Source organism: Saccoglossus kowalevskii, chromosome 5, assembly GCF_978046115.1.
Source record: "Saccoglossus kowalevskii chromosome 5, keSacKowa6.1, whole genome shotgun sequence".
In the NCBI taxonomy this organism is placed as follows: domain Eukaryota; kingdom Metazoa; phylum Hemichordata; class Enteropneusta; family Harrimaniidae; genus Saccoglossus; species Saccoglossus kowalevskii.
The window spans coordinates 2,589,201-2,607,266 of NC_140645.1; the positions used below are offsets into that span (position 1 = coordinate 2,589,201).

General features: G+C 42.2%; 1 protein-coding gene across 1 annotated transcript in view; it reads right to left on the bottom strand.

The window, feature by feature from the left end:
• LOC102804512 (transmembrane protein 145-like) overlaps positions 1 to 18,066 on the bottom strand; it is an 87,613-nt gene that overhangs the window by 21,118 nt on the left and 48,429 nt on the right. Inside the window, exons 3-5 of the mRNA XM_085499047.1 lie at positions 14,055 to 14,129; positions 10,580 to 10,807; positions 8,189 to 8,270 (exon numbers count right to left, since the gene is read on the bottom strand). Coding sequence (XP_085355173.1) covers positions 8,189 to 8,270; positions 10,580 to 10,807; positions 14,055 to 14,129 — 385 coding nt within the window. The remainder of the gene's footprint in view (positions 1 to 8,188; positions 8,271 to 10,579; positions 10,808 to 14,054; positions 14,130 to 18,066) is intronic.

Sequence of the window (18,066 nt, forward strand, 5' to 3'; positions counted from 1 at the left end):
GTTGGTCTCAACCTAAAGGGTCCTATAAATCATCAATGTCCACTTTGATCGCCAAGATGTTGGTCTCAACCTAAAGGGTCCTATAAATCATCAATGTCCACTTTGACCGCCAAGATGTTGGTCTCAACCTAAAGGGTCCTATAATTCATCAATGTCCACTTTGACCGCCAAGATGTTGGTCTCAACCTAAAGGGTCCTATAAATCATCAATGTCCACTTTGATCGCCAAGATGTTGGTCTCAACCTAAAGGGTCCTATAAATCATCAATGTCCACTTTGACCGCCAAGATGTTGGTCTCAACCTAAAGGGTCCTATAAATCATCAATGTCCACTTTGACCGCCAAGATGCTGGTCTCAACCTAAAGGGTCCTATAAATCATCAATGTCCACTTTGATCGCCAAGATGTTGGTCTCAACCTAAAGGGTCCTATAAATCATCAATGTCCACTTTGACCGCCAAGATGTTGGTCTCAACCTAAAGGGTCCTATAAATCATCAATGTCCACTTTGACCGCCAAGATGTTGGTCTCAACCTAAAGGGTCCTATACATCATCAATGTCCACTTTGACCGCCAAGATGTTGGTCTCAACCTAAAGGGTCCTATAAATCATTAATGTCCACTTTGACCGCCAAGATGTTAGTCTCAACCTAAAGGGTCTTATAAATCATCAATGTCCACTTTGACCGCCAAGATGTTGGTCTCAACCTAAAGGGTCCTATAAATCATTAATGTCCACTTTGACCGCCAAGATGTTAGTCTCAACCTAAAGGGTCTTATAAATCATCAATGTCCACTTTGACCGCCAAGATGTTGGTCTCAACCTAAAGGGTCCTATACATCATCAATGTCCACTTTGACCGCCAAGATGTTAGTCTCAACCTAAAGGGTCTTATAAATCATCAATGTCCACTTTGACCGCCAAGATGTTGGTCTCAACCTAAAGGGTCCTATAAATCATCAATGTCCACTTTGACCGCCAAGATGTTGGTCTCAACCTAAAGGGTCCTATAAATCATCAATGTCCACTTTGATCGCCAAGATGTTGGTCTCAACCTAAAGGGTCCTATAAATCATCAATGTCCACTTTGACCGCCAAGATGTTGGTCTCAACCTAAAGGGTCCTATAAATCATCAATGTCCACTTTGACCGCCAAGATGTTGGTCTCAACCTAAAGGGTCCTATAAATCATCAATGTCCACTTTGACCGCCAAGATGTTGGTCTCAACCTAAAGGGTCCTATAAATCACCAATGTCCACTTTGACCGCCAAGATGTTAGTCTCAACCTAAAGGGTCCTAATAAATCATCATTGTCCACTTTGACCGCCAAGATGTTGGTCTCAACCTAAAGGGTCCTATAAATCATCAATGTCCACTTTGACCGCCAAGATGTTGGTCTCAACCTAAAGGGTCCTATAAATCATCATTGTCCACTTTGACCGCCAAGATGTTGGTCTCAACCTAAAGGGTCCTATAAATCATCAATGTCCACTTTGACCGCCAAGATGTTGGTCTCAACCTAAAGGGTCCTATAAATCATCAATGTCCACTTTGACTGCCAAGATGTTGGTCTCAACCTAAAGGGTCCTATAAATCATCAATGTCCACTTTGACCGCCAAGATGTTGGTCTCAACCTAAAGGGTCCTATAAATCATCAATGTCCACTTTGACCGCCAAGATGTTGGTCTCAACCTAAAGGGTCCTATAAATCATCAATGTCCACTTTGACCGCCAAGATGTTGGTCTCAACCTAAAGGGTCCTAATAAATCATCATTGTCCACTTTGACCGCCAAGATGTTGGTCTCAACCTAAAGGGTCCTAATAAATCATCATTGTCCACTTTGACCGCCAAGATGTTGGTCTCAACCTAAAGGGTCCTATAAATCATCAATGTCCACTTTGACCGCCAAGATGCTGGTCTCAACCTAAATGGTCTTATAAATCATCAATGTCCACTTTGACCGCCAAGATGTTGGTCTCGACCTAAAGGGTCCTAATAAATCATCATTGTCCACTTTGACCGCCAAGATGTTGGTCTCAACCTAAAGGGTCCTATAAATCATCAATGTCCACTTTGACCGCCAAGATGTTGGTCTCAACCTAAAGGGTCCTATAAATCATCAATGTCCACTTTGACCGCCAAGATGTTGGTCTCAACCTAAAGGGTCCTATAAATCATCAATGTCCACTTTGACCGCCAAGATGTTGGTCTCAACCTAAAGGGTCCTATAATTCATCAATGTCCACTTTGACCGCCAAGATGTTGGTCTCAACCTAAAGGGTCCTATAATTCATCAATGTCCACTTTGACCGCCAAGATGCTGGTCTCAACCTAAATGGTCTTATAAATCATCAATGTCCACTTTGACCGCCAAGATGTTGGTCTCGACCTAAAGGGTCCTAATAAATCATCATTGTCCACTTTGACCGCCAAGATGTTGGTCTCAACCTAAAGGGTCCTATAAATCATCAATGTCCACTTTGACCGCCAAGATGTTGGTCTCAACCTAAAGGGTCCTATAAATCATCAATGTCCACTTTGACCGCCAAGATGCTGGTCTCAACCTAAATGGTCTTATAAATCATCAATGTCCACTTTGACCGCCAAGATGTTGGTCTCGACCTAAAGGGTCCTAATAAATCATCATTGTCCACTTTGACCGCCAAGATGTTGGTCTCAACCTAAAGGGTCCTATAATTCATCAATGTCCACTTTGACCGCCAAGATGCTGGTCTCAACCTAAATGGTCTTATAAATCATCAATGTCCACTTTGACCGCCAAGATGTTGGTCTCGACCTAAAGGGTCCTAATAAATCATCATTGTCCACTTTGACCGCCAAGATGTTGGTCTCAACCTAAAGGGTCCTATACATCATCAATGTCCACTTTGACCGCCAAGATGTTGGTCTCAACCTAAAGGGTCCTATAAATCATCAATGTCCACTTTGACCGCCAAGATGTTGGTCTCAACCTAAAGGGTCCTATAATTCATCAATGTCCACTTTGACTGCCAAGATGTTGGTCTCAACCTAAAGGGTCCTATACATCATCAATGTCCACTTTGACCGCCAAGATGCTGGTCTCAACCTAAATGGTCTTATAAATCATCAATGTCCACTTTGACCGCCAAGATGTTGGTCTCAACCTAAAGGGTCCTATACATCATCAATGTCCACTTTGACCGCCAAGATGTTGGTCTCAACCTAAAGGGTCCTATAAATCATCAATGTCCACTTTGACCGCCAAGATGTTGGTCTCAACCTAAAGGGTCCTATAATTCATCAATGTCCACTTTGACCGCCAAGATGCTGGTCTCAACCTAAATGGTCTTATAAATCATCAATGTCCACTTTGACCGCCAAGATGTTGGTCTCGACCTAAAGGGTCCTAATAAATCATCAATGTCCACTTTGACCGCCAAGATGTTGGTCTCAACCTAAAGGGTCCTATACATCATCAATGTCCACTTTGACCGCCAAGATGCTGGTCTCAACCTAAAGGGTCCTAATAAATCATCAATGTCCACTTTGACCGCCAAGATGTTGGTCTCAACCTAAAGGGTCCTATAATTCATCAATGTCCACTTTGACCGCCAAGATGCTGGTCTCAACCTAAAGGGTCCTATACATCATCAATGTCCAGTTTGACCGCCAAGATGCTGGTCTCAACCTAAAGGGTCCTATACATCATCAATGTCCACTTTGACCGCCAAGATGTTGGTCTCAACCTAAAGGGTCCTAATAAATCATCAATGTCCACTTTGACCGCCAAGATGTTGGTCTCAACCTAAAGGGTCCTATAATTCATCAATGTCCACTTTGACCGCCAAGATGCTGGTCTCAACCTAAAGGGTCCTATAAATCATCAATGTCCACTTTGACCGCCAAGATGTTGGTCTCAACCTAAAGGGTCCTATACATCATCAATGTCCACTTTGACCGCCAAGATGTTGGTCTCAACCTAAAGGGTCCTATAAATCACCAATGTCCACTTTGACCACCAAGATGTTAGTCTCAACCTAAAGGGTCCTATAATTCATCAATGTCCACTTTGACCGCCAAGATGTTGGTCTCAACCTAAAGGGTCCTATAAATCATCAATGTTCACTTTGACCGCCAAGATGTTGGTCTCAACCTAAAGGGTCCTATAAATCATCAATGTCCACTTTGACCGCCAAGATGTTGGTCTCAACCTAAAGGGTCCTATACATCATCAATGTCCACTTTGACCGCCAAGATGTTGGTCTCAACCTAAAGGGTCCTATAAATCACCAATGTCCACTTTGACCACCAAGATGTTAGTCTCAACCTAAAGGGTCCTATAATTCATCAATGTCCACTTTGACCGCCAAGATGTTGGTCTCAACCTAAAGGGTCCTATAAATCATCAATGTCCACTTTGACCGCCAAGATGTTAGTCTCAACCTAAAGGGTCCTATAATTCATCAATGTCCACTTTGACCGCCAAGATGTTGGTCTCAACCTAAAGGGTCCTATACATCATCAATGTTCACTTTGACCGCCAAGATGTTGGTCTCAACCTAAAGGGTCCTATAAATCATCAATGTCCACTTTGACCGCCAAGATGTTGGTCTCAACCTAAAGGGTCCTATACATCATCAATGTCCACTTTGACCGCCAAGATGTTGGTCTCAACCTAAAGGGTCCTATAAATCACCAATGTCCACTTTGACCACCAAGATGTTAGTCTCAACCTAAAGGGTCCTATAATTCATCAATGTCCACTTTGACCGCCAAGATGTTGGTCTCAACCTAAAGGGTCCTATAAATCATCAATGTCCACTTTGACCGCCAAGATGTTAGTCTCAACCTAAAGGGTCCTATAATTCATCAATGTCCACTTTGACCGCCAAGATGTTGGTCTCAACCTAAAGGGTCCTATAAATCATCAATGTCCACTTTGACCGCCAAGATGTTGGTCTCAACCTAAAGGGTCCTATAAATCATCAATGTCCACTTTGACTGCCAAGATGTTGGTCTCAACCTAAAGGGTCCTATAAATCATCAATGTCCACTTTGACCGCCAAGATGTTGGTCTCAACCTAAAGGGTCCTATAAATCATCAATGTCCACTTTGACTGCCAAGATGTTGGTCTCAACCTAAAGGGTCCTATAAATCATCAATGTCTACTTTGACTGCCAAGATGTTGGTCTCAACCTAAAGGGTCCTAATAAATCATCAATGTCCACTTTGACCGCCAAGATGTTGGTCTCAACCTAAAGGGTCCTAATAAATCATCATTGTCCACTTTGACCGCCAAGATGTTGGTCTCAACCTAAAGGGTCCTATAAATCATTAATGTCCACTTTGACCGCCAAGATGTTGGTCTCAACCTAAAGGGTCCTAATAAATCATCATTGTCCACTTTGACCGCCAAGATGTTGGTCTCAACCTAAAGGGTCCTAATAAATCATCATTGTCCACTTTGACCGCCAAGATGTTGGTCTCAACCTAAAGGGTCCTATAAATCATCAATGTCCACTTTGACCGCCAAGATGTTGGTCTCAACCTAAAGGGTCCTATAATTCATCAATGTCCACTTTGACCGCCAAGATGTTGGTCTCAACCTAAAGGGTCCTAATAAATCATCATTGTCCACTTTGACCGCCAAGATGTTGGTCTCAACCTAAAGGGTCCTATAAATCATCAATGTCCACTTTGACCGCCAAGATGTTGGTCTCAACCTAAAGGGTCCTATAATTTATCAATGTCCACTTTGACTGCCAAGATGTTGGTCTCAACCTAAAGGGTCCTAATAAATCATCATTGTCCACTTTGACCGCCAAGATGTTGGTCTCAACCTAAAGGGTCCTAATAAATCATCATTGTCCACTTTGACCGCCAAGATGTTGGTCTCAACCTAAAGGGTCCTATAAATCATCAATGTCCACTTTGACCGCCAAGATGTTGGTCTCAACCTAAAGGGTCCTATAAATCATCAATGTCCACTTTGACCGCCAAGATGTTGGTCTCAACCTAAAGGGTCCTAATAAATCATCATTGTCCACTTTGACCGCCAAGATGTTGGTCTCAACCTAAAGGGTCCTATAAATCATTAATGTCCACTTTGACCGCCAAGATGTTGGTCTCAACCTAAAGGGTCCTATAAATCATCAATGTCCACTTTGACCGCCAAGATGTTGGTCTCAACCTAAAGGGTCCTATAATTCATCAATGTCCACTTTGACCGCCAAGATGCTGGTCTCAACCTAAATGGTCTTATAAATCATCAATGTCCACTTTGACCGCCAAGATGTTGGTCTCAACCTAAAGGGTCCTATAAATCATCAATGTCCACTTTGACCGCCAAGATGTTGGTCTCAACCTAAAGGGTCCTATAATTCATCAATGTCCACTTTGACCGCCAAGATGTTGGTCTCAACCTAAAGGGTCCTATACATCATCAATGTCCACTTTGATCGCCAAGATGTTGGTCTCAACCTAAAGGGTCCTATAAATCATCAATGTCCACTTTGACCGCCAAGATGTTGGTCTCAACCTAAAGGGTCCTATAATTCATCAATGTCCACTTTGACCGCCAAGATGTTGGTCTCAACCTAAAGGGTCCTATACATCATCAATGTCCACTTTGACCGCCAAGATGTTGGTCTCAACCTAAAGGGTCCTATAAATCATCAATGTCCACTTTGACCGCCAAGATGTTGGTCTCAACCTAAAGGGTCCTATACATCATCAATGTCCACTTTGATCGCCAAGATGTTGGTCTCAACCTAAAGGGTCCTATAAATCATCAATGTCCACTTTGATCGCCAAGATGTTGGTCTCAACCTAAAGGGTCCTATAAATCATCAATGTCCACTTTGACCGCCAAGATGTTGGTCTCAACCTAAAGGGTCCTATAAATCATCAATGTCCACTTTGACCGCCAAGATGTTGGTCTCAACCTAAAGGGTCCTATAAATCATCAATGTCCACTTTGATCGCCAAGATGTTGGTCTCAACCTAAAGGGTCCTATAAATCATCAATGTCCACTTTGACCGCCAAGATGTTGGTCTCAACCTAAAGGGTCCTATAAATCATCAATGTCCACTTTGATCGCCAAGATGTTGGTCTCAACCTAAAGGGTCCTATAAATCATCAATGTCCACTTTGATCGCCAAGATGTTGGTCTCAACCTAAAGGGTCCTATAAATCATCAATGTCCACTTTGACCGCCAAGATGTTGGTCTCAACCTAAAGGGTCCTATAAATCATCAATGTCCACTTTGATCGCCAAGATGTTGGTCTCAACCTAAAGGGTCCTATAAATCATCAATGTCCACTTTGACCGCCAAGATGTTGGTCTCAACCTAAAGGGTCCTATAATTCATCAATGTCCACTTTGACCGCCAAGATGCTGGTCTCAACCTAAAGGGTCCTATACATCATCAATGTCCACTTTGACCGCCAAGATGTTGGTCTCAACCTAAAGGGTCCTATAAATCATCAATGTCCACTTTGACCGCCAAGATGCTGGTCTCAACCTAAAGGGTCCTATACATCATCAATGTCCACTTTGACCGCCAAGATGTTGGTCTCAACCTAAAGGGTCCTATAAATCATCAATGTCCACTTTGACCGCCAAGATGTTGGTCTCAACCTAAAGGGTCCTATACATCATCAATGTCCACTTTGACCGCCAAGATGCTGGTCTCAACCTAAAGGGTCCTATACATCATCAATGTCCAGTTTGACCGCCAAGATGTTGGTCTCAACCTAAAGGGTCCTATACATCATCAATGTCCACTTTGACCGCCAAGATGTTGGTCTCAACCTAAAGGGTCCTATAAATCATCAATGTCCACTTTGACCGCCAAGATGTTGGTCTCAACCTAAAGGGTCCTATACATCATCAATGTCCACTTTGACCGCCAAGATGCTGGTCTCAACCTAAAGGGTCCTATACATCATCAATGTCCACTTTGACCGCCAAGATGTTGGTCTCAAATTTTTTCCATTTTTATGCTTTTTTCTATAAACTTTTGGTTAGTTTTTAACCTTACAGACAAGTTTTGATTAGTTTTTTTGAAAAAATATGGGCAAATTGAGATGAAAGATGACTTTGGTGTTCAAAAGGTTAAGATATTTATGACACTGACACTGAAATTCAAGACTCCCTAGCAAACTATTAAAATTCATTTATCAGTAATAAAAACTTACAAAATGAATCTGCTGAGTAGTGTTTCTGCCAATATGAATCACCATTCGTTAAATTCAACTCGTATCTAATAATTAATTCTCGCTGTGAACGTAAAATGACATGATGAAATGAGACGAATATGGACATATTCTGTATATCGTGATTGATATATTCTGTATATCATGATGGGTATATTTTGTACATCATGATGGGTGTAATTTGAATATTGCAATGCGTATATTTTGAATATTGTGATGGGTATATTTTGAATATTGTGATGGTATATTTTGAATATTGTGATGCGTATATTTTGAATATTGTGATGCGTATATTTTGAATACTGTGATGCGTATATTTTGAATATTGTGATGCGTATATTTTGAATATCGTGATGGGTATATTTTGAATATCGTGATGGTATATTTTGAATATTGTAGTGCGTATATTTTGAATATTGTGATGCGTATATTTTGAATATCGTGATGGTATATTTTGAATATTGTGATGGTATATTTTGAATATTGTGATGGTATATTTTTAATATCGTGATGGTATATTTTGAATATTGTGATGGTATATTTTGAATATCGTGATGCGTATGTTTTGAATATTGTGATGCGTATATTTTGAATATCGTGATGGGTATATTTTGAATATCGTGATGGTATATTTTGAATATTGTGATGCGTATATTTTGAATATCGTGATGCGTATATTTTGAATATCGTGATGGTATATTTTGAATATTGTGATGGTATATTTTGAATATCGTAATGGTATATTTTGAATATCGTGATGGTATATTTTGCATATTGTGATGGTATATTTTGAATATTGTGATGGGTATATTTTGAATATTGTGATGGTATATTTCGAATATTGTGATGGGTATATTTTGAATATCGTGATGGTATATTTTGAATATCGTGATGGGTATATTTTGAATATCGTGATGGTATATTTTGAATATTGTAGTGCGTATATTTTGAATATTGTGATGCGTATATTTTGAATATCGTGATGGTATATTTTGAATATTGTGATGGTATATTTTGAATATTGTGATGGTATATTTTTAATATCGTGATGGTATATTTTGAATATTGTGATGGTATATTTTGAATATCGTGATGCGTATGTTTTGAATATTGTGATGCGTATATTTTGAATATCGTGATGGGTATATTTTGAATATCGTGATGGTATATTTTGAATATTGTGATGCGTATATTTTGAATATCGAGATGCGTATATTTTGAATATCGTGATGGTATATTTTGAATATTGTGATGGTATATTTTGAATATCGTAATGGTATATTTTGCATATTGTGATGGTATATTTTGAATATTGTGATGGGTATATTTTGAATATTGTGATGGTATATTTCGAATATTGTGATGGGTATATTTTGAATATCGTGATGGTATATTTTGAATATCATGATGGTATATTTTGAATATTGTGATGGTATATTTTGAATATCGTGATGGTATATTTTGAATATCGTGATGATATATTTTGAATATTGTGATGCGTATATTTTGAATATCGTGATGGTATATTTTGAATATCGTGATGGTATATTTTGAATATTGTGATGGTATATTTTGAATATTGTGATGGGTATATTTTGAATATTGTGATGGTATATTTTGAATATTGTGATGGGTATATTTTGAATATTGTGATGGTATATTTTGAATATCGTGATGGTATATTTTGAATATTGTGATTCGATATATTTTATATATGATGGGTATATTCTGTACATCATGACGGGTGTAATTTAAATATTGCATTGGGTATACTGTATATCATGACCTCCAGTTACATATGGACACATAGCGCTAATGCATATGGCAACAATGTACACATGAATTACCCCCAATGTTTATAAAGTTATAAAATTGCCTACTACACCCTGGATAAGGATTTATGCAAGACACAATCTTGTAAGTAGCCAATCAGACACAATCTTGTAAGTAGCCAATCAGACATAATCATGTAAGTAGCCAATCAGACATAATCATGTAAGTAGCCAATCAGACACGATCTTGTAAGTAGCCAATCAGACACAATCTTGTAAGTAGCCAATCAGACATAATCATGTAAGTAGCCAATCAGACACGATCTTGTAAGTAGCCAATCAGACATAATCATGTAAGTAGCCAATCAGACATAATCATGTAAGTAGCCAATCAGACACAATATTGTAAGTATCCAATCAGACACAATCTTGTTAGTAGCCAATCAGACACCTTCCCTCCCTTATTTTGGGTAAAAATTACCACTCTGGTGCAAAATAATTGTTATATTCAGATCACATTGTTCGCATATATTGTGACATACAAGTGTGAATAAATGAAAGCAGCAATGAATTCAATGCAGATAATAAATACAGAACATACCTTTTGTGAGTAACAATTACTAACAGCAATAAACCACCATCTTTCTCTAACTGATTTAAAACTACGACCACCCTTGCAATCATAAATTTCACCATCCTCTGTATATTCATATAAATCATCATCAGGGCCTATAGTCTTAGGAACGCACCCGGACCATGGATATTTATCTGTTAAATTAATCACTTGGTTGTTTTCTACTTTCAGCACAGACTCTTTCTCAAAACAATCCTGTGAGAAAGAATATTGGTGTCAAATTCACTGCAAATGTGTCAAGCATTATAGCAAATGTGTTCAGCAATAATGAGCCACCCAGGCTGTACCTAGGCCAAGCTTTCCAGGCCACACCCACCCAGGCCAAGCTTTCCAGGGCACACCCACCCAGGCCAAGCTTTCCAGGGCACACCCACCCAGGCCAAGCTTTCCAGGCCACACCCACCCAGGCCAAGCTTTCCAGGCCACACCCACCCAGGCCAAGCTTTCCAGGGCACACCCACCCAGGCCAAGCTTTCCAGGGCACACCCACCCAGGCCAAGCTTTCCAGGCCACACCCACCCAGGCCAAGCTTTCCAAGGCCACACCCACCCAGGCCAAGCTTTCCAGGCCACACCCACCCAGGCCAAGCTTTCCAGGGCACACCCACCCAGGCCTAGCTTTCCAGGCCACACCCACCCAGGCCAAGCTTTCCAGGGCACACCCACCCAGGCCAAGCTTTCCAGGGCACACCCACCCAGGCCAAGCTTTCCAGGGCACACCCACCCAGGCCAAGCTTTCCAGGCCACACCCACCCAGGCCAAGCTTTCCAGGCCACACCCACCCAGGCCAAGCTTTCCAGGCCACACCCACCCAGGCCAAGCTTTCCAGGCCACACCCACCCAGGCCAAGCTTTCCAGGCCACACCCACCCAGGCCAAGCTTTCCAGGCCACACCCACCCAGGCCAAGCTTTCCAGGGCACACCCACCCAGGCCAAGCTTTCCAGGCCACACCCACACAGGCCAAGCTTTCCAGGGCACACCCACCCAGGCCAAGCTTTCCAGGGCACACCCACCCAGGCCTAGCTTTCCAGGGCACACCCACCCAGGCCTAGCTTTCCAGGGCACACCCACCCAGGCCTAGCTTTCCAGGGCACACCCACCCAGGCCAAGCTTTCCAGGGCACACCCACCCAGGCCTAGCTTTCCAGGGCACACCCACCCAGGCCTAGCTTTCCAGGGCACACCCACCCAGGCCTAGCTTTCCAGGGCACACCCACCCAGGCCTAGCTTTCCAGGGCACACCCACCCAGGCCAAGCTTTCCAGGGCACACCCACCCAGGCCTAGCTTTCCAGGGCACACCCACCCAGGCCAAGCTTTCCAGGGCACACCCACCGAGGCCAAGCTTTCCAGGGCACACCCACCGAGGCCAAGCTTTCCAGGGCACACCCACCGAGGCCAAGCTTTCCAGGGCACACCCTACCAGGCCAAGCTTTCCAGGGCACACCCTACCAGGCCAAGCTTTCCAGGGCACACCCACCCAGGCCAAGCTTTCCAGGGCACACCCACCCAGGCCAAGCTTTCCAGGGCACACCCTACCAGGCCAAGCTTTCCAGGGCACACCCTACCAGGCCAAGCTTTCCAGGGCACACCCTACCAGGCCTAGCTTTCCAGGGCACACCCACCCAGGCCTAGCTTTCCAGGGCACACCCACCCAGGCCAAGCTTTCCAGGCCACACCCACCCAGGCCAAGCTTTCCAGGGCACACCCACCCAGGCCAAGCTTTCCAGGGCACATCCACCCAGGCCAAGCTTTCCAGGGCACACCCTACCAGGCCAAGCTTTCCAGGGCACACCCTACCAGGCCAAGCTTTCCAGGCCACACCCACCCAGGCCAAGCTTTCCAGGCCACACCCACCCAGGCCAAGCTTTCCAGGCCACACCCACCCAGGCCTAGCTTTCCAGGGCACACCCACCCAGGCCAAGCTTTCCAGGGCACACCCACCCAGGCCTAGCTTTCCAGGGCACACCCACCCAGGCCTAGTTTTCCAGGGCACACCCACCCAGGCCAAGCTTTCCAGGGCACACCCACCCAGGCCAAGCTTTCCAGGGCACACCCACCCAGGCCAAGCTTTCCAGGGCACACCCACCCAGGCCAAGCTTTCCAGGGCACACCCACCCAGGCCAAGCTTTCCAGGGCACACCCACCCAGGCCAAGCTTTCCAGGGCACACCCACCCAGGCCTAGCTTTCCAGGGCACACCCACCCAGGCCTAGCTTTCCAGGGCACACCCACCCAGGCCTAGCTTTCCAGGGCACACCCACCCAGGCCTAGCTTTCCAGGGCACACCCACCCAGGCCTAGCTTTCCAGGGCACACCCACCCAGGCCTAGCTTTCCAGGGCACACCCACCCAGGCCTAGCTTTCCAGGGCACACCCACCCAGGCCAAGCTTTCCAGGGCACACCCACCCAGGCCAAGCTTTCCAGGGCACACCCACCCAGGCCTAGCTTTCCAGGGCACACCCACCCAGGCCTAGCTTTCCAGGGCACACCCACCCAGGCCTAGCTTTCCAGGGCACACCCACCCAGGCCTAGCTTTCCAGGGCACACCCACCCAGGCCAAGCTTTCCAGGGCACACCCACCCAGGCCAAGCTTTCCAGGCCACACCCACCCAGGCCTAGCTTTCCAGGGCACACCCACCCAGGCCAAGCTTTCCAGGGCACACCCACCCAGGCCTAGCTTTCCAGGGCACACCCACCCAGGCCTAGCTTTCCAGGGCACACCCACCCAGGCCTAGCTTTCCAGGGCACACCCACCCAGGCCAAGCTTTCCAGGGCACACCCACCCAGGCCAAGCTTTCCAGGGCACACCCACCCAGGCCTAGCTTTCCAGGGCACACCCACCCAGGCCGAGCTTTCCAGGGCACACCCACCCAGGCCGAGCTTTCCAGGGCACACCCACCCAGGCCTAGCTTTCCAGGGCACACCCACCCAGGCCAAGCTTTCCAGGGCACACCCACCCAGGCCAAGCTTCCCAGGCCACACCCACCCAGGCCTAGCTTTCCAGGGCACACCCACCCAGGCCAAGCTTTCCAGGGCACACCCACCCAGGCCAAGCTTTCCAGGGCACACCCACACAGGCCATGCTTGCCTGGGCACACCCACACAGGCCATGCTTGCCTGGGCTACACCAGCTAGCTAGAGAGAGTGTGATACCCCACCCCATATGAGTAACTGGATCACTGTAATTTTTTAACTCTCACAATTTACAAAGTTAATATCATAAAGTATATAATAACATACAAATAGTACACTGCAGTGTCATGTATACACAATAGTGTTCTAACACAGAACAGTTACTATGCCATGACATTTTTTTCTGATTTTTTAAATACATGTTACCAAAACCAGTAGATCCACAATTAAATAAAGAAATGTGTTTTAACATAATTTAGGAGTGAAAATATCTGTCATTAAAATGTGTACATGTCTCCATATTTACTCACTGTATCTGTCTTGTACACTGCCTCCCACTGATCGTCTTCGTCATAATATAATAAAATATTTTCAACTTCATAAGACTGAAATATGAAAGAAAAATAATTGAGTATTGTGTACATATTTTTGTTTACTTTATTTTACCTGGAATTAATTTTTGCTGAAAAAAAAATAATTTGGCTGTTTTGAATAAAGTTGATTATCACCGATTTTTGATGAGTTGAATGTAAAATATAGGAAAAAAGTGTGTAATCATTTTGGCAACCCTAAAGATTTGTTCAGTTGCATTTCCATTGATTTTCAGAAACTTCTGGAATTTATTAAGAATGAATTAATGAAAATCAACATTCAACAATTTTAATTGTACAATGTATCAAAACTATGTTACATCTCACTTCCACTCAAATTTAACTCGGCAAAAACAATTTGCAATTACAGTTGAATATTCCATAACTTGTTATCACTAAACATCTATTTTTTATAATATAACCTAAAGTTATTAATATATGCATATCACCCACAGTAAATTATTAATAATCAGTTGCTGTCACAATGAGACGAGCAGGACCAGTAATCCACGGGGTACTAGTTGTATTATTTCAATTTGTTACATTGTATTCAATGATTTCACAGTGCAGTGTTTTCTTTAGAAGGCGACAGGTGGCTAAAGACAGCTGTTCATAACGTAAATGACATATACTTTTTCGAAAATATGTATAGTATACCGATTCGGCAATACAGAAATGTAATAATTATATTTTTGCTGCAATTAACCCAGAGGGAGTTTATTTAAAAAAAGTTTATTGTTATTTTTCTTTATATATGCCACAGCAGTCATATTCATGTTTGGAACTACATGACAGGGCTGTGTGGCCATCTCTCTGTCAAATGGCAATTTGTAATGCGCTATCCTGGCGTCAACCAGGCCCGGTCAAACACAAGCACCTGCGGACCTTAACCAAGGTTCCCCCAAAGTCGCATTCATTAATGAATGAATCTCGGCCAGTGGAATTGGCCTGCCCATTGAGTCTGTGGCACACTCACCCAGGGTAGGGGTCGACCCTTTAATGTTCAGCCTAAGGTAGGATTTGAACTTGGGTCTACCGATCATGAATCTGATGTGACAACCACTATGCTACCAGTGACCAGTACCGGTACTTTATTGTTGACGACTTTGAATTTAATTCTAGAATGCTCTTTTCATGGGATGTGATATAAAACATTCTTTCTCATCAGATTTGTGTAACATTTGATGGCATCATCTACCAAGTGTGATAAACTTAAACCACTTAAAGTAGCAACAGCTGTGATTTTGAACGTTTTTGTTTAAATGTAGAAATAATGTACACAAGCCATGCATGGCACAGTCCCCGTTAGTTATCAAATTTAAGATCTAGTTTTGTTTATAGTAATATAGCTGGAATATAACCATGTCAGAAATATGATTTTTTAACATTAAAATGATTGACATTTGTATCTGATCGTCAAACAAGTACTTGTCCATATTGAGAGATATTGCTCTGGAACAGCATTCAAAATCAACCATTTTGAATACATGTATATATATAACATGATTTATAACGAATATATAAAATTTGAACATAATCAGTCAAAGCATTTAAGAGACATGGCTCTAGAAGCCCAATCATTAAAACAAAATGGCCGCCAGTCAGCCATTTTGAATCCAATCTGACAAATAAAATGACGTGCATCAGGAACCAGTAATGTCTAATGTATGTACCAAGTTTGACTGAAATCTATCCATAAATGCCAGAAATGCTTGACATTTGATGATTTTTTAGCACACAAATGACCACCATTCGGCCAACTGAATTTGTGTGCATGTCGTCTCGGAGATTCTCACAAGACTCGTGTCCTTTGTCTAGTATCGCAATTGGTGAAGAATTGGTTAGTGCTTCGTCAAGTGCTAGAAACTTAGGTGTCTTGTTTGATTCGCAGCTGTCTATGGAAACACACATTTCTACTATTTGTAGATCTGGATATTCCCATCTAAGAAATATTAATCGTATTCGTAAATCATTATCCCAATCTGATACTGAAAAGTTGGTACATGCTTTCATATCTTCTCGCTTAGACAGCTGTAATTCACTATTGTCTGGTCTCCCTGTAACTAAGATAAAACCTCTTATTCGTGTATAAAATGCAGCAGCCCGCCTTGTCACTCGTGCTCGAAAATATGACCACATTACAGACATTTTTATTAAACTTCATTGGTTACCAGTTGTACAAAGAATCAATTTCAAATTACTTTTACTAGTGTATAAATCTTTGTATGGTTTTGCCCCAAATTATCTATGTGAATTAATCGAATTTTATGTACCGAGTCGTAGTTTAAGATCTGAATCGAAGTTTCTTATTAAAACTCGTCAGATGTGTAGTAAAAAGTCCAAGGTGTTATACAAAGACCGTGCTTTTGAAAATTTAGGTCCTAAACTTTTTAATGAATTACCTCTGTCTGTTCGTTCTAGTCCTTCAGTAGACATTTTTAAATCCAGACTGAAAACGCACTTATTTAAATGTGCTTTTAATATTTGACTGATTGTTTATTGTATCAGCGCCTTTGATCTTCATATGTTGGAATTGTTGCGCTTAATTAAATAGAGTTATTATTATTATTATTATTTTGAATATGATCGTCGAACCAATATATCTGTTTATCTATGACATGATGTATAATGAATATTTAAAACAAGTCAGAGATATGGCACAAGAACCACATTCATTAAAACAAAATGGCCTCCAGCCGGCCATTTTGAATCTTATCTGAAAAACAAAATTATTTGCATGAAGGGCCCATAATGTCTAATGTATATACAAAGTTTGAACAAAATCCATCTGTAAACAGCCGAGAAATGCTGGATTTTTAGGATTTTTCAGCACAAAAATGGACATCATTCGGCCATCTTAAATCAGATCGTAAAACAACATGTTGTGCATCAAGGTCCTATAATGTCCAACGTATATACAAGGTTTGAACAAAATCCATCTATAAACAGCTGGGAAATGCTTGATTTTGATGATTTTTAGCATAAAAATGGCCGCCATTCGGCCATCTTAAATCAGATTGTGAAACAAATTGACGTGCATATGTATAATATCATGTGTGATGTATGTGTGAAGTTTGATTGTGATTGGTCCAGGCATTTCTAAGATACAAAATGTACAGGTCCGGACGCACGCACAGACGCATGCACGCACGCACAGACACACGGAGGTCAAAACATAGGTCCCCATTTTCGGACTGCGTCCGAACGAGGACTAAAAATCTGCTCTGAATGACAGAGTAAATCAACAATAATCTTGCTTCAAGGAATGGTATATGAAAACTTATAAGTACCATATTAAAATTAAAACATGCACATGACAAACATAATCTCTTCATTTAGAAGGGGGCTCTACAGAGATTTAAATTACAAATGTACTACAAATATTGCACTCTATTTCTACTTTTGACATAACCAGTCATTGTTGGTTTTTACGAAAAATGGGAAGAATGAATATGAAATACACTCACGGAACTGTAAACCATTTAATTTTTACTTTAAGAAATTTTTGCAATTTCAGTCACTAACATCATGTTCTACGGTAAGAGAAAATTTCACTGCTACCAAATTTTGGGATTTTCACACTTACAACATTTCTCGCAAAATTAAAGTTTATAATAAATAACATTTCACACACCCCCACCCCCTAAATCACAATGCCATTCCCAGTTGATATTAACACAACTGATAACAGCAACAAATTGTTTTTTTTGAAACAATGTAGGAATGATTTGTTATGGAATGATTGGTAAAGGTCAGTGGTCATCGCACTGCACATGTGCGACATTTGTGCTGATAAACATTGATTTTTTCTTCCAATGTAAAATAAGTATGAGGTTTGACCTGGTTGCGACTTGCACTAATTACCGCCGGTGACTCCTTTGATACCTTCCAATCACCTAATCAAAGAAAGCTTAGAAAGAACTCCCATGTGCTGAGAGTATTGGAGACACAT